The sequence below is a fragment of the Scatophagus argus genome, chromosome 16, assembly GCF_020382885.2.
Source record: "Scatophagus argus isolate fScaArg1 chromosome 16, fScaArg1.pri, whole genome shotgun sequence".
In the NCBI taxonomy this organism is placed as follows: Eukaryota; Metazoa; Chordata; class Actinopteri; family Scatophagidae; genus Scatophagus; species Scatophagus argus.
In genome coordinates this window covers 6,109,704-6,134,722 of record NC_058508.1, presented here as the reverse complement: position 1 = coordinate 6,134,722, position 25,019 = coordinate 6,109,704, and the positions used below count along the sequence as shown (strand labels likewise).

The 25,019-nt window shown below is 41.1% G+C and overlaps 3 protein-coding genes across 16 annotated transcripts; all 3 read left to right on the top strand.

Moving 5' to 3' along the window:
- Positions 1–33: 33 nt before the first annotated feature.
- pik3r6b (phosphoinositide-3-kinase, regulatory subunit 6b) lies at positions 34–6,446 on the top strand. Of its 5 annotated transcripts, none has more exons than XM_046415051.1 (20): positions 158–326; positions 449–541; positions 774–886; positions 1,074–1,142; positions 1,298–1,433; positions 1,548–1,617; positions 1,735–1,918; positions 2,277–2,424; positions 2,523–2,615; positions 2,714–3,077; positions 3,569–3,665; positions 3,761–3,865; positions 4,086–4,196; positions 4,726–4,822; positions 4,914–4,987; positions 5,098–5,188; positions 5,284–5,336; positions 5,442–5,542; positions 5,636–5,845; positions 5,966–6,446. In XM_046415051.1, the coding sequence occupies exons 1-19, from the start codon at positions 311–313 to the stop codon at positions 5,778–5,780; spliced, it is 2,160 nt and encodes a 719-aa protein (XP_046271007.1). In that variant the 5' UTR covers positions 158–310; the 3' UTR covers positions 5,781–5,845; positions 5,966–6,446. The 5 variants fall into 5 exon arrangements, with proteins under 5 accessions (XP_046271008.1, XP_046271010.1, XP_046271009.1 ...); XM_046415050.1 differs by having other exon boundaries at positions 5,095–5,188; XM_046415052.1 differs by lacking the exon at positions 5,966–6,446 and having other exon boundaries at positions 34–326; positions 5,095–5,183; positions 5,636–5,674.
- A 180-nt stretch (positions 6,447–6,626) lies between these two features.
- Positions 6,627–10,670, top strand: mfsd6l (major facilitator superfamily domain containing 6-like). The gene is made up of 2 exons (XM_046415056.1): positions 6,627–6,772; positions 7,766–10,670. Exon 2 carries the CDS (start codon positions 7,814–7,816, stop codon positions 9,662–9,664), a length of 1,851 nt encoding a protein of 616 aa, XP_046271012.1. The 5' UTR covers positions 6,627–6,772; positions 7,766–7,813; the 3' UTR covers positions 9,665–10,670.
- Positions 10,671–11,086: 416 nt separating this feature from the next.
- zgc:171844 (uncharacterized protein LOC100151763 homolog) lies at positions 11,087–19,961 on the top strand. Of its 10 annotated transcripts, none has more exons than XM_046415066.1 (8): positions 11,087–11,235; positions 11,976–12,084; positions 14,095–14,244; positions 14,464–14,584; positions 16,765–16,838; positions 18,287–18,401; positions 19,003–19,073; positions 19,262–19,961. In XM_046415066.1, exons 4-8 carry the CDS (start codon positions 14,481–14,483, stop codon positions 19,378–19,380), a joined length of 483 nt encoding a protein of 160 aa, XP_046271022.1. In that variant the 5' UTR covers positions 11,087–11,235; positions 11,976–12,084; positions 14,095–14,244; positions 14,464–14,480; the 3' UTR covers positions 19,381–19,961. The 10 variants fall into 10 exon arrangements, with proteins under 10 accessions (XP_046271022.1, XP_046271013.1, XP_046271015.1 ...); XM_046415057.1 differs by lacking the exon at positions 14,095–14,244 and adding an exon at positions 12,223–12,285; XM_046415059.1 differs by lacking the exon at positions 14,095–14,244 and having other exon boundaries at positions 14,467–14,584.
- The last annotated feature ends 5,058 nt before the right edge of the window (positions 19,962–25,019 follow it).

Sequence of the window (25,019 nt, the reverse complement as noted above, 5' to 3'; positions counted from 1 at the left end):
TACTTCAGTTAACTTGGTTTACTTTTTTGTTGTTGCACCAGTTTAGGAGCGACTGCCTGTTTCAGAAAAGGCAGTCACTTCCTCTTATGAGTAACTCACACACCCCGTCTCACTCACACAGTAAACAGTTTGTCAGTATCATATCATTTCTCTCAATGGTAGCAGCCAAGACCCCTCAAGGACAAAGTTTCTCATTTAGAAGGATCAAAGCTACAGTGGAAAAATCTGGATTGCTGCAGATAGCTTAACTTAGTTTCATTTGGGCAAAGATTTGTTGTGTTTCATCTAATTGATTCTGAAGAGCCAAAGCATGGTTGACCCTACAGGTAAGCATTTTTAATACCTCTTAGACGGATTGAAATTACTGTAGTACACTAACTTCTGCTGGCTAAAGCTTGTGGTGGTTGAATGTGAGTGTCCCAATAACATGCATGATCTCCTTTTCTAGGTGATGTTTCTCTCTCGACTGTGGAGTCCACCCTGTACAACAATGTCAAGGCGCTACTCAAAGAGATGAACAGCCAAAGTAATTCACAGAAAGGTAGCTTCAGTTGAACGAGTATAAGGCACTTAAAGGGAAAATTCAAATAAAAATCCAAAACTGTTAAGTTTTGAAAATATCTGCTGTATAGATGTCTGCCTTCTCTAAGATGCAATGGAACTGGGTGGCATTTCATTAGTCGTGCATAAAATTGCAAAAAAAAATAAATAAATACTGCACTGTGTAATGTGCATATTAAAATATAAAACAAACTGCGGCCTGTGCTCTGCAGGAATGCTTAGATGGAGTCTTCAGAAGAAGTTGGAGAGTGATCCATCCTGCAGCATTTCATTGATCCAACTACTGGTCAAAGAGCTGGAGAACAAGCTACAGACAGTTAGCGAGGTTTGCTCCTTAAACACTGACTTCAGATTTCAAATTTGGGTTTAAAATACATACATATATTCCCAGAACTTGATTCGTGATTCTCTCTTTAAAGACAAAGCTTTTATTCCCTGCATGAATGATTTATTTGTTAAAAATTTTACCAAAGCAAATTTCAATAAGACTTTTTGCTTGACACCCGAAATAGATCTCTAAAACAGGATCCTGCATGCATATCATCCCAGTGCTGCACACTCTCTACTATGTGGTTATTCAGGTAAGACACACCTGTGTAACTCCAGTTGACGACTTGATGTTGCCCATGTCAAGTCTGTAACAGTGCAGACAAACAGACAAACAGTCGACTGACTCTGCGTTGTTAGAAGTATTTTCTGACTTACTTTTTTTCTATTTCTGTATTAATATTTGCAGTCAGGTGTCATGATTCCCGCCAGCCTTTACCAGACAGTGTATGAGTGTCTGATGAAACTGCTGATATTACCGTCACCTTGCTCTGCTGTGGTCCTGAGCACTCTGAGGAGCATCAAGATGGAAATGACCACACCAGGTATTATGCATCAATGCACATGGTTTCAGAAAGAGGAAATCAGCTGCACACAATACAGCGCAGTATGGTGATGTAAAACAAACTTTCTTCACAGACTAATCCTTCCCTCGACAGGTTCCTTATATCAGAGGAGAGTCATTGCAGAGCAGAACGTGAAGAACGACCATTTCACTGTGCAGGAAAAGTGAGTGTATCCTTTGAGTTACTGGCATCTTCTACTAAAATGGTGCAACACTAAATTAAAAACTAAACAGTTTTATTACAGCCTTTGTCACTTTCCCTCTCTGCTAATTCCCCCCAGGGTGTTTGTGCTTGCTGATCCAGCCGTGTTTTCTGCTCCGCTGGAAGCCACAGTGAGAGCCTATCTGGAGGCTTCCAGCTTTCTCAGGAACACATTAACCATGGAAAAAAATGTGGTGCTGCATGTGCTGCAGAGGGGGCTGGGGGTGACATGCCAAAGCTCCACACTGGCTAAGGCTCTGGAGGTAAACCTGTAGACATTTTAGCCACATAGGCAGTGTAAACATATCGGTAATCCATCATTACCATGAGATCTGGCTCATAGATTCATGCCCCCTCACAGAATGAATCGTAGTAATTTTTGTGCTCTATTTACCCTTCCTCTAAAGTCATCATTAGTTCAAAACCCTCAGCTGTATTTTGTGTTTTGTGTTAATCGGCAAAGGCAGTGTACCCCTGTGTAGTCTTGGTCACATGCCTATCGACTCTCAGTCTTGCTGAACACTGCTTGTATCAGGCAGGTGTATTCATCACTGAGCTATGTAAATAATATCAGTTGTATTCAGTATTTCTCATTGTTTTTGTGTCTTTCATATGTTTCAGGCTTTGGAGGACCATGTGGTAGAGAAATATTTTCAGGATGTGGTTCTAGTTGTGGAGGAGAGTATAAAGAAAGGTGCAAGTGGTAGAGCAAACTATCTCGTCAAACTACAAGACACATACAGAGACATCTTGACTACGTCCGGAGAAGGTGTGTGTTCTGCACTCTGCTGATGTGGATTGTGTGGATTGGTATTAGCGGAACATTTTCACATTGTTACTGTGTTTATCTTTACCCTGTTTGCTCAGAAATAACCACGGCAGATCACAGCTCTGTGTGCAGCACTGCAATGCCCTTTCCAGAGATCATTTTTGTCTTGTGGAGATACGAAGAAGATCTATGTGAGTCAGTCATACAAACAAAAGCTGCCATGACTTAATAGTAATATTCATAAGAGATGTTCCAGTAAAAATGTATGATGAATGTATCTTTCCTGAAGGGAATCTGTTAGCAAATTTCGCCCTGTGTGGCTGCCCTCACTCTAGCCTGGATGAAGAAGATAAGGACAAAAAGAATTCACTTCGGTGTGAGAACAATGGGATAGAGAAACATCTAAAAGAGAGTGACTTTGATGACAGAGAGCAGCCTCCAGACAGAAATCCTGCACCAGCATTCAGTCGGAGAAAAGCCTTTAAGAACATGAAGCCAGCAGATAAACTGAGCCTAATGAGGGAGAAGATAGAAGCATTTCCTGGTAGCTCCCCTGTCCTTAAAGAAGACAGGATGCGTCACACAGCACGGGTAGTGGTAATGGGGGATGATCGTGTGCTGGGAAGGCTTACCAGGGCTTACCACTCTATTCGGTGAGCAGAATGAGTCCCTTCTTTATGTTGAAGTCCTCCTTCACTCAAAAATGTGGTTTTCGTCTTGTTGCTGCAGTTGAATGTTTGGGCTTCACTGTGCAGAATGATGTATGAGCAGAGTCTAACGCTGGAAGGTTTCTCTGTGCTCACTGGAAATCTGATTTTGAACATGATTTGTAGCAGCACAACTAGTTTTAAAGTCAATCTTGGTCCAGTTTGCAACTTATTAAAGTATAATGTAGAAACTAAAAGCTGCCAGTATATACTGAGAATGGGCTTTACAGTGAAGTAGAAGACACCTTGTGTCCAGAGGGAAAACTTCAAAAATGAATAAAACATGTAATTTTTTAATGAGGTAAGAGTGGCTGCATTTTTAAGGACTGTAACGTGGAAATCAGACACACATTGTTATTCCAAACTGACTATTTGTATATGTGTCGCAATACATGTGTGGAAAGGATCTTCAATGTTTTCCACATACTTCCCCACAGAGAGAGAGAATCAAAACGTCTTATTTTGACCAAGAAACTGAACCTGCAGTTGTACTACATCCCAGTGACTGATATGGAGCCATCGCTCAGTTCATCCGTGAGTTACACTCAGTCACTCAGAGCAACAAAGGCTGGCTGATAAATGCAGAACACTCTATATGAACATACAACACCTGTTATTCCTCATGTCAGGATGAAGATAGATTGTCTCTCGCCTCCTTATTGGGAAGAGTGGATCCTTGGTACAACTGCAACATCAACAGTCTGCGAACTGCAATCTCCAGACTGGCTGGAATGGTAATAGTTTTAAACAAGACGAGTCCCCATCCATGCCAGCAGTGCTATGAAGCTGCATATGCCCACCAGTGGTTTTGGTTAAATGCTAATAGCATGCTAATTCTAACAACAATACAAGCTAATGCTAATGACAGTGCTAAACATGCTGATGTTTAGTTAGTAAAATGTTTACCATGTTAGCAATGTTTAGCATGCTAACTTTCATCCTTTTGTACTGCAGCACTCTGATCACAGCAAGACATCGCAGCAAAACCTTTTCCTGCTGGACACCCTGTGTTACTACCTTCGCTGTGGGACGCAGCCAGTTAACCTGCCACTCTATTCTGTGAAGGTACAGTGTGGCTGACATGAGCATAGGTGTATTAAAATTTACGTAGGTGAAAATGTCAAAAACACAGCACAAAGCTGGGTTTTCTTATTTAAACGAACCCTGCACTCATCAGCCTTGTTTTAATTAAATAATGTCAGATAAATTCACTGTACACCATCCCACTGCCTGACACCAATCAACAGACAAAGTGGAACATCTAGCTGCTAGCAAGACATAAAAGACAGAAAAATATATTTTTGGTGGAGACCAAAAGCAGAGCTTAAACGAAGTGAATAATTGACTTTCCTTATGAAGTGACTGAAACGTAATGTTACTAACACAGGACTTAACAACAGCTTGGTGATACACAAATACCATTATAAGCTTGTCACTGCCCTCTAGTGGCCAAAGCTAATACCATGATGCCTCTAATAACTGCTTGAAATACAGTGTACAGTGCAGTGTTTCATCAAAAGAAATGTGTCACTGATTTGTTGATGCTGTGCATGTGTTTCCTGTTTTGACTGTTTTGAATGCATTGTGTGTTTAGATGACCCTCTCCAGCTCTGACGAGAGTTCTGTCGTGGAGGATGTGTTTGTGTCCAATCTGGAGGCAGACATCCCAGAGTTCAGACACCTCAAAGAAAGTGTGTATCACCAAAATGTGTGTTTGACTGTATGGATAGCACCATGACTATGCTGATATTATAGTTACATAAAGTGAGGTGTTTTTGACAGAGGAGCCCTTCCCACGCAAAAAGAAGTCAGCATTGGAGGTCTTTGGAACAGCCATCTCAGTCACTTATACAAAGGTAATTTTCATTATTATAATTATAAATTATAATTATTATAAATTTCAATACTTTCTATTTAGCGTTAGCATCAGTATCAGGATTTAGTCTAACTGCTACATTGTCAGCAGATCTCTTCAAGCAAAAGGGAAGTTGTAAAGGCAGAGGCACCCATGACGTACAGTGTGGTTATTACATCAGAGCCGGCAGCTGTCACGTCAGGTTTACCTTTGGTTTACATACGCATTTGCATTTAGATTTAGTGGAAAGGTTTACGTTAATACAAGAAAAAGCCTAATCTTTGTCACTGTGTGCAGGTGGTGGTTACCTTACTGTCAGGTTTGACTGTTTGAACCCAGGATACAACACAGTAAGAAGTTATTTTTTAAAATCAATATTTCTACTGTCGTTTGACTTAGCTGAACCATTAATGCAAATTGTTGAGCTTTCTAAGATGTTTCTGTTTTGTTTATAGGCGATCCATGCTCGAAACATCAGCATCAGGACGATGGAGCATCGATCACTCTCTGTGTGTCTGGACAAAGACTCTCGCAGGACATACACTGATGTCCAAAGGTGATTTATGATAGTACAAAATCTCTGTTTCACATTTGTTCTGTTGCCCCCGAAGCAAACTGAAAATATGTTGCAATGTAATATCCTTTACAGGATAGAGATTTGTCCTTGCTTAGACCCAGGGTGCAGCATCCGGTCCAGGTTCAGTGTCAGCGCAGACCGCGAGCTGCCATTGAGCAAGTATTTGGACCAAGTTCTGTCACTTCCAATCAACACGTTCACTGGTGTGACTCCCTGAAAGACAAGAGCTGCCAGCTTCTCATGTACAGATACACTGCTGTATACAATGCTATATCAACACCAATATATATATAAATTATATTGTATTTTACTTAACAAAATGCCTTTGTTATCATGATGTAAAATGGCCATGTTACTTCTTGTCATGAGATTTATTTGTAATACGCGTTGGGATGAGTTGATGCACTTTGCAATGCAATGTATATGACTGTGGGTTAACATTCATTAACTGATGATCCATGAAGTGTTAATTAATCGGATAAACTCATTGTTAATTACATTTACACAGGTACTTAAGTACAGCTTAGAGGTGCTAGTACTTTCAGTATTTCATTTTTTGCCAGTTGATATTTCTACTTCAGTACAGTTCACGAAAAAAATGTTGCATTTTTTTTATTCAATTGCAATTATTTCACAGCTGTAGTTGCAAGATACTTTTATGTTACAAGTTATAAGATATGATGCAACATCACAGATGAAACACTTCAACACTATCAGTATACACATTTGTTGAAATGATATCAAACGTAACTACACTAAAATGCTGCTTGTGTGTTAAAGGAACAGTTCTGCCTTCTCATGAACATAATGGAGCCAAATGACACTTCTCTTGTGGTGCTCAAAGCAGCAAATAAATAAAGAAAGAAAGAAAAACAACTCAAAAGCAATGTCTCATGACTCGGTTACCCGATTAGTCAAGATAATCCACAGACCTTGTTGTGAGCAGGTTCTGCATCTGATATTTTTGATACGGGTCAAAGCGGAGCAGATCTGTGGCGCACAGAGGCATCCGTCCCGTTAGGGGGCGCTGTGGTCACTGCTCTCCAGGTGTAAACTTAGCCACAGTTAAATGGATTCATCGTCCACACAGCCACAGGTGCCCAACACTTTAAACACAAAAGAGACCACACGGTGAATGTAGCCTAATGTACGAGGTGAAACATGACCGATAGAAAAGTTTGAAGAAGTTTGTGCGGCCGACATCAAAAGGTAAATGTTTTCATTTTCTTACCTGCCAGTGTTGACGTGGACTAGTGCTTCACATATCCTGATAACCTGACAGGTGCATCCAGCCTGACAGGTGTAACTGACCCGTCGTCTTTCTGCTTTTATCTTGTCTTTATGCTTTTATTTTGTCTTTCAGCAAACAATAATACGCCGGCTTTATTCCTTGGGACACTTATTATATTTATATTTACTTCCCCGCTCATCTACGCTGTTATTCAGCCTCTTATTTTGGCAAATAAGTGCATACAAAGCCAGATGTTTTGTTTCTAAGAGAATTACAAGAGCATACATGAGGATATGCTCTAAACTCTTGCACCATATTGCACTATAAAGCAGGAAATGAAGCAGTGTCGGTTTGAGCCAAACAAATCGCACTCTGACGTGTGCGTATTTGTCCTTTTTTCCTCCCAGCATAGCAACAATACTGTATGTATGTATGCTGTACGTATATTCAGTGGTAGAAGAATTATTTGGATGTGTTGCTTAAGTAAAATTCTAATTAATGAAAGATTTATTCATCTTTACACAATATATTAAACATGGAGGACTGGACTGTGGGCTGTGAGAACTGCTGTATCACCAGGATGTGTTCACTTGAGTCATAGTTGATCACTAGAAAAACAATCATTCATAATTCATTTTTCAGTGAAAGTGTGTGAGATATTCTTCTCGCCTTTCAAAGATGAGAATTCTTTGTCATACATAATTGTGAATTGAGTATCTTTGGGTTTTGAAGTTTGATGGTGTCACATTGAGCTCTGGGAAGTTGCAGTGTGCTTAATTTTTTTTCACACACTAACCAATTAATAAGTGGATGGTAAGTGATAACTGAAAATGATCATAGCCCAGGTAGGATTTTTTCTTTGATAGCCTTCAAATGGGTTGCCAGGTGAGTTGCATTAGTTAAAGCCTGCCAGCCTGGAGTGCTGTGTTTACTGTATTGTTTCTTATTGCTCTGTCTGTGTGTCCATCCAGGTGCTCCATGGGAAACCTGTGAGGAGAGACCATGAGCTGCCCACAATCATGAGGAGGAACAAGCAGATTGACGTCAAGCGTGCCCTCGCTCTGGCCGGCACCTTTAACTTCCTGTGCTGCTGTGCCAGAGGCTGCCTGCTCCCCTTCCTCACCCTGTACTTCAGACAGCTGGGTCTGGCTCCTGCGATGACAGGCATCATCATGGGAACGAAACACCTCATAACGCTGGTCTGGAGCCCTGCGGCGAGCCTGCTCTCAAAACACTACAACAAGAGGCGAGTGGTCATAACCGGCTCTCTTGTGTGTTCGGCAGCAGTTGCTCTGGTTCTGCTGCTTATCCCACCTGCAGATATGCACATGCAGACCAGCACCTGCAACATGTCTGATCTGAGCAGCGGTCCAACCCAAAGCCTGGGTGGTAACCCGCTCACGAGCAGTGCCCGACCTGCCACATCATCGACGAGAACTCACCTTAACGCTGACACGGCTGTTGTTTCTCAGGCTGTTGTAACTTTTCCTGCTAAGGCACCTCCTGATACTACATCTGCTGCTGTTGGAACAAGCAGAACTTCACTTTATCAGCATAATGAAGATACATTTAATTCTCAGCTGCCACAAGAGAACATATCAGTTATGGTCAACAAGACTTTTGGAGTACAAAAGATCAGTGATTCAAAAACGCACCAAATCACCAGGTCCGTGGCAGCTCCAGTGAGGAGCAAGAGGTCCAACTTCAAATCAGGATCAGGAGAAGAAACGAGGGAAAAGAGAACAGAAGAAGAGAAGAAGGAGGTCAGTTCTGACTTTCTGGGCAGCCTGAAGGTGATGGACACACAGCATCAACTCTTCTTCTTGATACTCATTGTTGTGTCGGTGTGGGAGACTGCGTCAGCCCCTCTGGAGCTGACGGCAGACGACGGCCTGTATGAGTATCTAGACTATGCAGATGCTTCGGACCGCTACAGCAGCACGGGACTGTGGGGTTTACTCGGAGCAGCATGCGGGGTTGGAGGAGCAGGGTTGCTGGTCAGCCAGTTGAACTGTCTCATAGCTGGTCAGACCCCCAGGAGCGCAGTGCATTTCTACTGTTACGCTGGTGTGGCAGCTCTGGCCCTGCCTGCAGCTACCTACCTACCTCTCTACCTGAATAAGAAGCGAGACCGGGCCAGCGGGCTCCTTAAGGCCATGCAGCTGGTGCACGGTTCCCCCCGCGCTCTGCTCTGCGCAGTCACCACCCTGTTGGTTGGGGTAGCAGGCTCGGCCGTAGATAACTTCCTCCTATGGCAGATGCAGGACCAGGGGAGCAGTGAGCTGCACATGGGACTGTCTCTAGCCCTCGCTCTGCTCTCACAGGCCGCCTTCCCTCTGCTGGCTGGCCGAGTGTCCAAGCTCCTCAGCCCAGGAAGGATCCTCACTGTGGGGGCTGCAAGTCTCGGGTTGCAGTGCTTCTATTACTCCTTCCTTTGGGGGCCATGGGCTGCGCTGCCTGCTCAGGTGTTGAGTTGTTTCAGCAGTGGAGCCCTCTGGTGGGCCGTGAAAGTCCAATGTGAGGATGTGGCCACACCAGGGGCTGAGAGGAGTGTGAGGAGGATCTACGGTGGGCTTTCTCTACACTTGGGGAGCGGGTTGGGGAGCTTTGCCGGAGGGTTGGTGGTTCAGAGGTTCGGGCAGACGTGGTTGTTCAGAGGAGTGGCAGTGGGTCTGATGCTGTGGTGTGTGTGTTTGCCTCTGCTCCAGTGGAAAGCCCCTCGCCAGCGCAGGATAAACTATTCTCGCCTTTTGGCGGCTGATGCAAGTGAAGCCAGTGACTCTGAGTCTGATCAGGAGAGAGACTGGCTTGATAAAGCAATGGAGGATGACAGAAGCAATAACAACTATGGAAGGAGAACAAACCACTGAACTCCACAATGTGAGGGGACAAAGGCCGTGCATAAAGAGTGCAGTAGATAAATGAGGCTCACCAAATCATGGAATAATTTCTCTCAGTATGGAAATAAGCATCTCCCACCAGGTTCGATATGTCACTCTTTATGAACAGGTAGCATAGCACAAAGCGAGATCATTGATTTTCTGCTGTCAGGTTTAATTAAAATCTTGAGAGCTGACTTTCACCTCTCATTACTGCACTTTTTTCCATCACAGTGCAATGTTGTGGCATCTCATCTTTCTGGCCATTTTATCAGTCTGCGGTGCTGATGGAGCACCTGAGCCCTTACAAATATACATTTGCAGGACCAATGATTGTTTTTATAAAGCAAACAAGTTGGCTGCATTATGTTTGGGAAGGGGAAGAACTCCTCCCTGCAGGTTCAACAGTGTCCTGGAGTCATCAGGACAATAGCAACAGTTACTAAAGCCTCTTACTGGGAGTGCAAGCACATGACGTGTGCACAAGGTGAGGCTGAACTAGACCTGCAACCTGTTTGACCATACCCAGTGCGTTTATCTACTGTAATTATTGTGTTTGGGGCTTGTTTTGAAGTATGTGAGCCAGTACAATGACTGAACAAGTGATCAGCTTTCAGTTGTGTGTATTTAACTGCAGGACGTTCAATGCATTCAAACTGACCTCTGCAAACTGAGTTGGATGATTGTGGTGTTATGCAGGGGTGTGCAGGACCTGTAGAGGACATCTGTGTTTGCTTCTGTGTCAAAACATGTTTGTCTAATCTTTGCTTCAGGGTGAGTTTGCTGCTTGCCTTATGCCAAATGGTCAATTTTGACCTATTAGGAAACAGTGGCCAGTTAAAAAGGCTACATGCACTGCAATCTTATGCAGCAGGGACAATTAAATCTGATATTAAAAGCTCATTTTCTTTTGTTCATGAAGTTTCTGTATGTCTGTGTTGTATTTGTCGCGGACCTGATTACTGTGAAGAATAAACTAATCACTGACAGAATCTGATGTGTGACTCAGCATTAGGTCCTCTTGAGTATTGTCCATTAATAGATATTCATTTTGCCACTTACATCTCAAACGCAATCTCTGTATCTGTACCACCGTCATGTAACCATAGGCTACACTCATGATTTGGTCTCTGTGTTGTTTATTTGTTTATTCACACCCCTCTGGGCATGGGGTAGTCGTGTTAATGGCCTGCCTGTATCCATGCACACACATGCACACAGCTGAGGAATAAATGAATGAATAAATGTAGGTGTCCCCCGGGTGTGGGGCAGCGCTACCTGCAGCTCCTACATGCAGACAGAAGCACGCTGAACTCTCTGAACATCTGGTGGGACCCTCGAGGGCCTGACTGCATGAAATCAAGTCATTCACAGCATGTCGCTAACAGCTGAACTCAATCAGGCGGGATGGAAGATTCATGATGAAAGACGGCTCGATTCCCCCGTGGAGAGCGCTGCTGTCATGGTTAGAGGCCCTGCGACCATTAGAGAGGCAGATGTCTGTGACTGAAATCTTTTATTTTTGTCTTTTTTGTCGTTTTTTTAAAGCATGTACAGGAAAGGTGAGGCTTCTTAAAAAGTCTTTATATAGCATCAACATTGATGAAATTTATGAGTTTTTCACAGGGTGATTTACAGGCACGGAATTATTTGTAAAGCTCATCTCACAAGCTCACTTTTATATGCTTTCTTTGTGTTTTGAGTGATCGGCTTCTCTTCATGGATTCAAATACAGTGGTAGAATGGAAGAATATTTCCTAAAGTACTGTACTTAAGTACAGATTGCAAGTGGATGTACTTCACTTGAGTATTTCCCTAATATGCGGCTCCTTTATGGGTTGATAAAATTCCCTTACTTCTTAAACTAAATTATTTTTGAAACCCTCTTGAATTTTGAAAGCTGAAAGCAGGGCTGTTTTTCTGAGCTCATGGCACGTTGACTTTCTAGAGACACGTGGTCTTCACCGGACAGCCACATTGCAAACATACACCTTATACAATGCGATGTACTGCTGTAAATTACCCAATAGAGTATGATGAGCTCAGCCTTAAACATGCACAGCACTGGAACGCAGCAGTAATCGTCGTGCTGTCGCAGCGTGTCATAGCGCGGCTCTGTCAGCAGGTGGCGCCTCTGAGCTGAGCTCCGTGCTGACAGCCACCTCTGTACCACTCAGTTCGGTTTATCTGCTGCCAGCTCTCCTCTCCTTATAGTCCTTCACACGTCACGCCACGGCTGCATGGACTTGGTCGATACCTTCAATAATCATTTTCAAAGTGCACCAACATTTCTTTCGCGCAGTATCTGAAAGTAAGAGTGTTTTTGAAGGCTATGGAAAAAGAGAGAAAATCCTCCAAGCAGCTCGCCTCTTTGGAAAAGCCGCATGTGGACGGAGAGGCGGACAAGTCAAGTGAGTTTTGAGAAGCGTCCGCACGCTTTGTTTTTAACTCTGATGCATGCTTGTATATATAAGCTAATGATGTTATGTGGGGTAATCAGCGAAAGAAGGGGATGTGTCACACTGCACCAACTTTCAGTCCCTTTCAAGTCCCTGCAGGTTTTCAGGTCATCTGGCAGCAGGTCCGTAGGCAGTCGTGTTGGTCTTACATCTGTAAGTGATTGTAGCATTTTTATTCTGCCTACTTTTATAGAATACCACTTAGTGTTTCCTACGTGTATCAGTCGTCGGAATATTGTTCTCTTACAGCCTTCTTCTACATTGCCAAAAATACAGCTCTATTGATGGCTCCTGCGTAATTATTATAATTATTATTATATCTGCGTATTTATTTCTTGCCCTAAAATAGCTAAATTTAAAGTAGCAATGAGTAAAGTAGAAAAAAGGGGAACTGTGGCTGTAATTTTCAAAGTTTCCAAGAAGTTTCCTGAAATTTAATTTGTTGATAATTATTTATTAAGTAACACAGAGTGTTCAATTTGACCTTTTAATTTATTCCAATTAGTTAGGAGCAGCAACTGCTCATCCGTAAAATAGTAGGGGGGGGGATGAAAAACGTGATGTCAGAGTTTGCTCTCAACCTAAGGGGACGTCATGAAATTTCTTGTTGTGTCCAAATAGTCCAAATATACAGCTGTTCGGTTTACTGTCACGTAGAGTCAAGCACCTTTTTCCTCAACAAGAGCACCTGTGGCGTGTTTAACAGTAGTAGTTACAGATAAATATTCTGTCAACGTTGTTAACTAATTGGTTAATCAGTAATTGTTTCAGCTACAGCTTCAATAAATTGTTAAGTATGGTTGTGGTAGTTAATGCATTTTTTAAGGGAAAAGATTAACTCCTTTCACATCTTTCATTTGATTGTGAGATCAGCATTTTTTTTCTCCTGCTGTAATACCATATGTGTGCTGTTTTATTAAAAGAGCACACAGACACACAATTTTCTTCTATTGTTTTCTATTATATACCACACCCAGCACATGGCTGACTTAAATAGTACTTTAAGGATGTAAATTTTAACTACCACTGTATTTCATTGACATGATAAACAGGCTCTGAGAAGCGAAAGGAACAGTAAACAATGTATGTATATCGACTCAAAACCTGCAGTATAACAAGCATCATTTTAAGTGACACAAATTATGCAAACAAAAGAAACATTCAGACTATTTCAAGGCTAAAACCAACCAAATCACCTGCTGACAACTTGTGTGTGTGTGTGTGTGTATGTAATCATGTGGTCATAAATATGCAGATGAACAGAGCTGTGGAATCACCAGATACATGGATTGAGTTGGGGAGTTTGGGTATTTGTGCAGCTGTGATATCCCCAGTGATTCAGTGTGTGTGACTGTAATGTCTTTTCACACAAGGTCAGGTAATTAAAAGCCAATCCAACTCAGCTGGATGACTCATCGCTCCCTGCGAGGAGTCGGAGGCTACACAGGGGTGGGGGGTGAGGGGGCACTGCAGCTATTCAGTGATGCTCAGAGAAGAACCTCGGGGGTTGGGGTATCGACAGAGCCCTGATCAGATCAGAGAAGGATAGTGAATTTGATCCACAGCAGATTTAATGGTAGGGGTGAACGAGGACCGTTGTTTTTTTAATTCAGAGTTTTGTTTTGCTTTAGGTGTTTCGTGTGCTTGATAGCCTTCGTAACTAAAACGGGTGGTTTATTGGACATAATGAAGACAATAAACTACTCCACTTAAGATTCAATTGAAGGCAACTCAGTAAAATTCACAGACACCCAAATCGAGTTTCATTGTGTTTTAAGACTTTACCCCATTACATTGCTCAGAATTATTCTAAACCGCCAAATTATTGTGTGAAGGAATTTTAATTATGTGACAAATAGCAGACTATCTAGTGAAAGCAGTTCAAAGACTTTTTGGGAGCTTTTGCCTTTTTGCGACGAGAGGAAGAGATAATAAGATCAGTACCACTCTTCTTCTCTGGAGGATCAGTCACAGCAGTTCACCTCTGGATGTTGCTGATGGTATTGAGAAACAGCAGACCTTTTTTACAGCCAACACTTCACTTGTCACTGCAGCGACATCGCAGCTGTTACTAATGTTGTTAGAGATGGCTCACTTCCTCTAAGCACATCGGTAAGTTCAGCCAGTCTAGGGGGAATTGCCAGCCTCAGTTCCACCTGAAATCGTCAACTTAGGGTCTACTACCCATCATGTTTTACTGTCACAATTTGGTCCTATTTTTTGTGGATTGTTGCTTTTGTCATTTGTTTGATGGTGGCAAAAGTGCATCTGTAAACAAAATGTTATTAACAGAGCCAAATAATGGTGTTTTTGGTTTTGTCTGTCTTTCAGTAGAGGATGTTATTTCGATGGCTGACTCCTCAGTCACAATCGAGGACATTGAAGGAGAGCTGTGCAAAATTGAGCGACTGAGAGACATCCTCGTGCGGAGAGAATCAGAGCTGAGATATATGTAAGATTTGCTTTTACACTATGACTTCTTATGTTAATAACACAATAAGTCTTATCTCAAAGACAGCTATCACGGTAATCACCTGTATTTGGGTTACATTGAATACTGACACACAGAGATGGCATTACAACAGAAGACCTAAGAGAATAATACTTGCTTCTCTTCTATCATGTGATTTTCCACTGTTTGGTTGACTGCAGCCACACATATGGTAAAGCTTTGTTGTACAAGCACATGAATGCACCAAGATACAAGATAACAGTCTCTGGGGAATAAGAGATGATGCACCATCACTGTCAGCCACCAACAGTAGAAGCAGCCATGTGCATGATGCCAAAAAATGTGTTAAGTAAACAGCAGCACTATTTAAGCAGTCACACACACACACACGTCCATCTTTTTTTCAGATCTAAAAAAAAATGCCCTTTTCTCCTTTCTCTTTCATGTTTGCTTTTAATTATTTCACTCTTTTTCTTTTGAGACCTTATTATTTTGACACGTGAGGATGGAGGTGGGGGAGCAGGGGAATAAGAACAGCCAGCAGCACAGCATGTGTGTGGCCATATGATGAATCAGATAAACACAGGGACTTTTGCCCAGGGTTTTGTTTTACTGTGCAAGTTTATAAAATTACCAGTCTGATAAGTGTTTCATGATGATGAACAGCTTTGAACAGAGCCAGGCTAGGTATTTCCTTGCTTACAGTCTTTGTGCTAGGTTGCCCTAACCAGCTGCTCACTGTAACGTCCTGTGTTATCAGTCTTATCATGTAATTCTCCGCATGAAAGTGTACAACAAGTGTATTTCCGAAAATGTCAAACCATTCCTGTTATCATTTGCTAGTTAATATTTGGATTCACATTTACGTGTTCCACTGTTTTAGAATATAAATGTCTTTAGCCTCACTAATAGCATGGCTATTGGGGATGGCGATCTCAGTGCATCAGTCAGTCCACCACTTTGGTCCGTACTGAAAACGTCTCAGCAGCTATGAGGTAAACATCAGCATGTTGTCATTTCGAGTGTTATCATGCTGACATTAGCCTTTTGCTCAAAGCATTGCTGTGCCAAAGTACAGCCTCACAGAGCCGCTAGCATGGCTCTTAGTCCTGTTTTATTGCTGACATCTTACTCACCACTGTTTAGGCTGACTGCAGCTTCACTAGCAAGGACCAGGCCACGCCAATATGTAATTTAGAGGTTTAATCGAAATTAGGGAGGGTATTTGATGGTGAGGACAGTGCAGTTGATGTAGGGTGGGGTGAAGGTGGAGGAAGCATGTCAACTGTCTGACAGGATGCACAAAGATCAGGTGAAGGTGTAGTAGTGGGGATTCCGTCTGAGGTGTGTGTTCACCTGAGCTGAATATGGGCCTGAGACGGTAGCTAGAATGAGACGTGGGAGAGGTAAGTAGTGGATCTGATAGAAAGGAATGAGGAGTTCAAGAAATCCGAGACAAACAAAGCACAATGGTTGACCAGATCTGGCAGGTGATTAGAGGTGTGGTTGAGGCACTGGTCTGCTCCCAAACTTAAGTTAACTCACTAAATTCATATAAACAAGACTGCTCTCGTGCATTTTGAATAAACACCCTTGAGTGGCAGCTTATGAGTCATCCTGAAATATATACAGCTGAAGTACACTGAAGTGAAACCTATTTTATTAAACCAGCAGCTAGAGTACTCTTTTCTATTACAGTCATTTTCTTTTGTCATCACTGTAGTAGCAGCACACAGTCACGCAGACACACACAAAGACTTGTGTGACTTTGTCTCTTTGTGTGACTTTGACTCGGTGTTTTGAAATCCATATCAGAGCCAGACGGTGAAATAAGAACAGATATTGTCAGGTGTGATTCATCCACAGAGGGCAGCATGGTGGTGTTATATCAGCCAATAAACTCACTGTCCTTGCTGTCATTTGAGCCCAAAATCCAAGTCCAGTGTTATTCTGTTTGATAAGTTCCCACAATTTCACACTGATGTTTGTTCATAGTTCAGAAGGAAATGGCTTTGTTGACCTGAAATAAAATGAATTCAATTCAATTTTAAAGCTTCTTAAAGAGAAAAAGAAAAGACTGAATTAAGCCGGTTTGTTCCCGCTTAACCATTTTATTTTTTTTTTACTAGATTCAGCTGATTTCCTGCAAAATGCCTATGTATAGTTTGCTTTCGTCTCAGGATGGATGACATCCAGCTCTGCAAAGAAATCACAAGACTGAAGACGGAGCTGCAGAAACTTGTCTCAATTCCAGGTAAATTAAAAAGCAGCCGCTGTCTTACTGTGTGACACTGTGTGTTTTATTTGACCTGCAGATGTTTGATTAGGATGGGCTGCATATGTCTTTTGTTTGATGAATAATCATTGAAAAGACGTAGTGAAACCAACTGTAGTGAAGTGTGTTTTGTAGTGCTTTTTCTGACTGGCAATTACCATTGTGATGAATACTGGGAATGCAGCAGTTGTTTGTCATTAAAAAGTATGACTTTAAAAGAAAACTTTCACATCAGATGAGCTCATGACAGGCATCTGAAACACATTCACATACAGACTGTGCCTCTTTAGACGTTCCTCTATTCCACTTATTTTGATTGTATAATATCTCTTCAGTGTTAAAAAATATTCAGATTGACACTCACATTCCTCTGTTCATTAACTTTAGATGACAGCTCTAATATGAAAGAAAGTTGCTGTGGCAACTAAAACGATAAGAAGCTGAAGTACAGTACAGAGGTGTTCAACAGCCTCTAGTACACCACTATAAACCGCCCTTCACTGTTAGCCACGTTAGCAACATGGCTCAAGGGTAATGTTGTCTTTTGATCCATCATTTTAGTCTAAAAATTTGGTACACTCAATCATGTCCAGTCCAGGATTAATAAATTGTGGTAACTTTCCTGACTTTTCATAATGCCGCCATCATTGCGCCCACCCTGTCAGCCTCCAACCACGATTTGTGCTAATTAGCAAATATTAGGATGCTGTTATGAGAATGACTGGAAATTCTCTCATTATTTTTGTTTAGGCTGCAGCAACTCGCTTAAATAAAGTTTCTGTGTGTGTGTGTCAAAGAAAACAGCTAAGACTAACAAAAATAAACTGAAGGTTGGCTGGCATATAGTTACTTCAAGTTTGCATCAGATGCTAGCTCATGATGAGCAGCCAGCCACAATGTGGTGTTCATCAAAGACTTACCTGCTTGTCTGGTGCCTGAGTTCACCTAAACACAAGTTAGCAAACAGGTTTAGTCTCTGTCTTAGCCCAGTGGTCAGCCTTCAGGACTGCCGCACAGAGCCTATTACATTCTACCAACAATAAATGCTAATATGCTAAATTAAGAGGATGATGCTGATAAACACAAAACTTGCTAAACGTAAGCATCTTGGCACTGATACTCTGAGCATGTTAGCATGTGAGGTTAGCATTTAGCTGTGTCTAACTGCAGCCTCACAGCTGTATGGCTTCTTCTTCAATTCTGTGGGCAATTAATCAGCGTTGTATGAAATTTCTGGCTACCATATACTGTAATCACAGACAATTTCTAGGTCCCAAGCTCCTGTGGCACTGTTTAAGCTAATTTATTTTTAGTTTATATTAAATACCCACTCCAATTATAGCAGTGACTGTTTTACAGCCCTAAAATATAATGGTTTGTTATTCTAAAACAAGGCAATGGCTGTATTTTATGTGACTGTTAAACAGACAAGGACAAGTCCAAAGAGGACAGGGACAGAGAAGAGGAGCTGCTGCAGCAGATCAACAAGCTGGTGGAAACCAGAGACTTCCTCGTGGATGACGTGGAGTTTGAAAGGTTGAGGTAAGATTATTAAATCATGTGACTGAAAAGGACTTGCTGTTCTTATCACACACAGGCACAGCAGACACCACATTTTTGTCTGTTTGCAAGACAGTGGGTTTCAGCAAGCAAGCATGTCTCACAAGGGCAATGTGCTAAATTCTAAATGGTGATTTAACTGAAGAGAACCAAACCACCACCGGCCTTATCTCTTTGTGTTCTGAGTACTGAATCTGTCCACCAAAGTCCACCATCACTCAAATTGTTTTTTTTTTTTGTTTGTTTGTTTTTTGTAGTGTTAAATTAGCTGTCAGTTGCTGATGTGGGAGAATATCTTTGAGTGACATTTTGATTGGTCTCGGAAAGATTAGAGGGGTTTTAGAAGCCACCACTTTTCATTATTCAACCTGTATGTGAAAACGGATTGTTGAGAGGCTTGTGTGTTGATGCAGCAGTCAGTTCACAGCATGTACAGTAGATTAAAATCCCCTCCTCTCCTGTGGATTGTCAGTGCTGTAGCCTTTTTCTCTCAAATGCAGTCCAGTGACATTTAACGAGATGTGCAAAATCTGAGAACAACATACTTAACAAATAAAACACAAATAAATCCCCCCCCCCACAGGGAGAGAGAGGAGGACAGAGACATGGCAGCCTTCTTACAGTCCAAATTTCCCAAGACACTGGCTGCAAAAGGTGAGTCTATAACCATGAGGTTTTCCAAGCTTCCAATTAGCAAGAAATCTTGGGTTGTAGTTATCTTTCTTGCCATGTCTCTCCACTCACAGCATGTATAAGAATGTAACTAATAAGTGAAGATGTAGAGGATGAGGTTGAGCAAGCTGTGGTGAATAACAGCGTGCTGTCATCTCCTTGTCAATCAGGTGCCTTGCGAGATCAAAAGGTGGCGTGCAAATCCCAGCAAACGTCGGCACCGTTTATCACTAAAACTGGACTTACTCTACTGAAAGACTGCTGTGGCTTCACATGCTCCATCATGTAACGGTGTGAAAACAGAGGACTCCACCTGCCTGTGTGTGTGTAACATGATCGGGAAGCTGAGTGGCCTATAGATATACTAATGGTTTCTGTCCAATTAGTGTAATTAGATATCATTACCATACCGCCTGCTGTCATGCTGTAGCAGAACAGTATTACAGTGACATTACTAGGACTGCAGACAGACTCTATTGATTGATCAGTTTTTTCTTTAAATAATCATTTGGTCTCTAAAATGGTCCAGTTAATGGTAGCTTACAGTGGAGGAGAGTTACAGGATACTGCGGTAATGTATGATGAATAATTTGTTCTTTTGGTTGGTCGTTAGATATAAATATTCTACATTTGATTGCTTAGCAGTGCATAACTTAAACCAAAGTATTTGTCTGAACCACAAGTAGTTAGTCATCAGCTAAAAAGCCTAACAGCCAGTGTTTTATCAAAGAAAAGATTTAAAGTGTGTGGGGTCAAAAAAATAAATGTATCTATAATCTACTATCATTTTGTTTAACTATGACTGTAGCATTTTACTTCTTTCAGTGCTGCTATAATAAAGACTTTTAATGCTCTTCTTTTTCAGGGTGCTTAACATTTTTGTCTTAATCCTTCGATACCTACAGGAGGTCATCACAACCTGTTAGAATCAATAGGTGCTTATATTAACTTTCTAACAAAGCTGTCCTCACAATTTTGTATGAAATAATCATTTAAATTCTACACAAGAATCATCAAATATTTGTAATGTTAATTTGTCATTTTAACACATTTTTTAAAAAAGCGTAAGAAATATTTGCAGGGACAGTTTCTACATGAAAGCAGCCGAGGCACATTTCTGTCAGGTTTTTTAAAGGTATCTTTTTGACACTTTGACCACCACAAGCAAAGTGTCAGTGAGTTCCAGTAGACAGACAGCTGATATCCCCAAAACTCTGTAACTCACACCAGAACAGTCTGGATGGATAAACAGGCCTACAGCTAAGAGGAAAAATCTGAACTTTTAGTTTTGGGTTGAACTCCCCCTGTAAGTCTTTCTTTCTTTCTTTCTTAGCCATGCCAAGTACACACTTGTTTCTACATTCTCCTTCCCACTTCTGTACACACACAAAGCAGAGACATCCAAGTGCTATGAACAGGCTGTACTGACGAACTGTCACTGTGAGTGTGTAGGAGCCAAGTCTAAAGTGTCCGGCCTGTTTCATACCACATGTGTACAGTAAGTGACAGTTGTTGTTTTTGCCGTCTTAGTAGGGAAACCAGCTGGTTAATATAAACCCACCTACACAGCAATTCTCACCTTTCATACCTGCTCTAGATTTCACTAGCTGAGATGTCCTTCAGAGGTATGTACTGTATTTACTGAAATGTAGTCTGCACCTTTGTGCAATACAATTAAGGTTCAAATAAGGGACGATAAAAGCTCTATAGATCAAATGTTTTCTTTGGAAACATATCCCATGGTTTCTGAAGACTCTTCTCCTTAATTTTGAATGACATTTCCAATATTCAGAAACAAGCGAAGTGACCAGGATAAAATGTTGAGCATCCTGCCACAAAACTGCCATGACAACGGGATAAGATGGTCGTGTGTGTGCGTGTGTGTGTGTGTGTGTGTGTGTGGTGATGGTTGGAGTTATTATTGTTCACTGTAATGAGGAGAAAACCAGATGGTTTCACTTGCACAAGACTTACCTCAGCTGCCCATTTTCACCTCACACACACACACACACACAATAATAATACACACTGCAGTCACAGATGAGTCATACAGCGGATGCATTTCCTCCAATAGCAAGTCCACTGTCTTTAATTGGTTCTTTATAAATGTCTCCTGATTGAGCCTTTAGTCTGAAAAACACATCCTTTGGGCACGTGAAGCCAAACAGCTTGATTGGTATGCGTGGTTTTTCCTTTCTTTAGTATTCACTGTTATCTTTTGGAAAAGATAATTTCACTTTCAATATTGCACACGTGTCTGTAATTCTTTTTCCCCAAGCCTCTCTTCCTGCAGTAATGTGGTCTGTTTCAACCTTCTGCTCTCCTGGCAGCTGATAACGGCCGTCACAGCTGGTTTCAGTTTAACAGACCTGTGTAAAGGCAAGCAACGCTCGCAACTGTATTTAATTTGCAGGCTGAGAAGACTAATCAGTGGGCTACATACTGTGAATATAGACAAGTTACTGCCAGCCCACCCTAATTGGAGGCTGGTGAAAAAGCAGCTTGTTCTTGTATGCAGCGTTGGCTGAGACATCTAACAGTCCCTGGAAAGGTAATACCATGCTTTGCCAATTAGAGACTTTTTGCTCTTCTTTCTTTCTTTCTTTCTTCTTTACAGTTTTGACTCTAACTTCTTCTGAAAGTATTTTAAAATCCCAGGCTAAATCAGTTTATATATATATATATATGTATGTTTAGGTAAATATAGGAGCCATTCAAGGGTGGATCCAGAAATGCTGGCCCAGTACATCAAGCAAGAAATGTGTTTAGTCTAAAAAAGTTACATCTGACGCACAGAGCAGGTCATGTGTTACTCTTAGGAGAGATACCTCTGTGCTGTGGTGCCTGATACTGAAACACTTATACTACTGTCTCTGGCATGGCCCGAGTGGGTGTTTGTCTGGATATTTGGGATAATTCGAGAAGCTGCTCGGGTGTGACAGTGAGAAATTGAAAAATTGATGATTGAGTCCCGACAGGCTCATCCCTGAAACTTGCTATGAATAAGCCCAAACCGAAAACACATATGAGTGGTATTAAAGTCAGATATCCAGCGTGTGCCTCCTGTTTTCTCACAGCAGAGGACTCTGGTTTAATTTCTGCAGAAGAAATCAGATTTGACAAATTGCTTCTGAGTTGCACAGAATGAGTTTATGTTTCCAGATGACGTTAATCAAACAGGCAATGATGATGCCATGTCTGAGGCATTACAGCCCATTAGGTGAACACCACACCAGCATTTCCAGTTCCTTATGTTGGAAATAATCTGCCCTTAAAACAATAATAATGACAGAAACATCTGTGCTAAACGTGCAGTGTCTGTCTCTTTGTGGCCAGAAGGCAACAATAAATATGATCACATCAGTTTGTGGTCAGTTTGGTTACTTCTGAACACATATGAAGTGTCCATATGCCATCATATTTGTCGCTTAATGCTTGTATTACCATTTCTAGCAGGTTACGCTGACTTCTACATCAGAACTACCTTTTTGTTAATGCAGCTATTTTCTTTTGTTGGTTGTAATAATCACTCTAGTAACGATTTGTACATATCGATAATACAGATTTCACTGATATTCTGCGTTAATTGTTTGTTGCAGTTCCTCACTTTGACCACTGGAGGACAGTGAACACTTTTGAGTCAAATACATTCCCGTCGACACTGAAGCGTCAAGGCAAAAAATGTCAGATGTAATAGATGTATTTATTGCTGAGTTGTTTATTTAAATGCATTACATAGGGCAGAGGTTCATACTGTTTAATAACAAAATGTATGAATACAGATGCTATTAAAATTAGTATTAACAGTATGAAAGCAGAAATACATAAATCTGATAATCATCATTATAAGCTTAAAGGTAATATTTATAATTAGTATAATAAGCATTGGGTACATAATGACAATAATCATGACCGTGTTCCTGCAAGAGACCTCTAATGTTAGATGAAAGAAAAGCCTTGGACTAATACATCTTTTCTTGATCCAAAGGATTTTGGGGTGATTAGAAACAACCTGCATTTTTATCTGCTCTGTGATCACCCACACAGTAAGCCACATGTGATTCTTTTTTAATGGGCAGAACTGTGCAGTCTCTGCTGGCGTAAGTTGTGAGTGGGTTGTGCATCAGCAGTGAGAGTAAAAAGTATATTCTTTGTTGTTTACTGGCCTGTGAGTCACTGTGTCTGAGTCATGCATCTCAGCCTTAATCAAACACAACAAACGTGCATCCCCAACGTCTCTGAGAGTATCATTTCAGACAGTAAACAGTCTGTCGTTTCACAGCAAGCAACTGACAACTAACTTTGTTGTTTGTTATCAAGGAAAGTTATTATTAATGTGTGACATGGACATGAACACTATTTGTAAGTCTTGAATTATTTGCCGGGGGGAACGAAGTTACTACCCGTTAAACCCCTGCTGATATGTGTCCACTGTGCACAGTTTTTCTGTGCTGGAATATTACCCGAGCCCAGGTTTATTGTGTGGAAATTAAACACCAATTAATTTAACAATATGCAACATTAAAGCACAGTACTGAAATATTGGAGGTTTTTAAATGAGATTTGGACACAGAAATGCACTTCAGGATGAGGCAACAAGCCCAGGTAAGACATCAGGACCCTATTATGTCAGTTAGAATTCTGTGTCTGTGTTGCATATTCCCAGTTAAACTGTCAATTAAATAAAAACAAACCAGATGGCACAAAAGACCAGAGCTTTCAGGGACTTGAAGTCCTGAGGACAGTTGTGTGTCAGGGGGTCAGCAGAAAGCTTCAGGCAGTAATAATGTGAAATGTGAAATGAGACAGTGCACCCATGTGGCAGAAAACCACACAACACAAGCAAGGAGACTTAATGAAAGACCCATTTGTTGCATCATGGGAAACTTAGGTTCCAGGAGTAGACTAAGCCCTGCTACAAATTTAAGTCAGAGTATCTCAGTGCTGATTATATTTGTTTGGGGCCATTCTGATACATTGTGATTGATAGGACTTTTTCTCTGTTCAGTTTTTTAAAATAAATGCACTTTGAAACGCTTTGAATAAAACCATTAACTAAATGAATGTAAAAAAGAAAAACAATTAAACACAGAAATGAAAGACACTGTAATACTGGTTAAAGTATACATTTAAAAATGGTAAATGAATGCTATTTTGATGTGTGTGTGTGTGTGTGCACATACTTCATGCCACCCCTGCATAAGGCAGTGCCCAACCTAAATAAGTCTATTTACTCTCTTATTGCAGATAAGATGGGGAAAGAGTTCTAACAGAAAGTTAAGTAGCCTGAACATGTAGGATAACATACTGTATGCTCTGTTCCTGTGAATAACTGTTTAGCAAACAGGAAAATCATTTTGCTTTATGCTGATTTCTGTGCATTCATTTTGTCATACTGTATCAAGTCTTTATAGAGACTGTAAGTATTTTAACACGTACTGCAAAGGGTCTGGAGGACATGAGACAAGGGTTGGGGAAAAAGGACAAAATATCACAATATTCATTGGCCAAATACCTCGATATTGCAGTGATATTATAAGAATGACTATTTGGGCTTTCACAAAATACAAACACAGTAAGTTCTGATAAATAATCATCAGTAATGGGAATATAATGATTAAGTAGGTAAAGGCAAATATTAGAACAGCTAGACCAGTCTGGTAAGTTTAGGAAATCATATTCCTTTGCTTTAATGCAACTTTAAAACCAGGAAAGGATCTCACTCACATGGCATATCACGATATGATGGTATCCAAAATCTACATCTAATCTCATCTCACAGTATCAGTTTAATAGCCTTTCTATATATTAAAAAGACCTACCCCGTACAATAAAGGGTAAAACCTGACAAATGAAGAAGAGGCGATGAATCAGCTTTATTGGCAGTATATATATATTTTACATGTAATGAATGAGTGAATGTGAGTA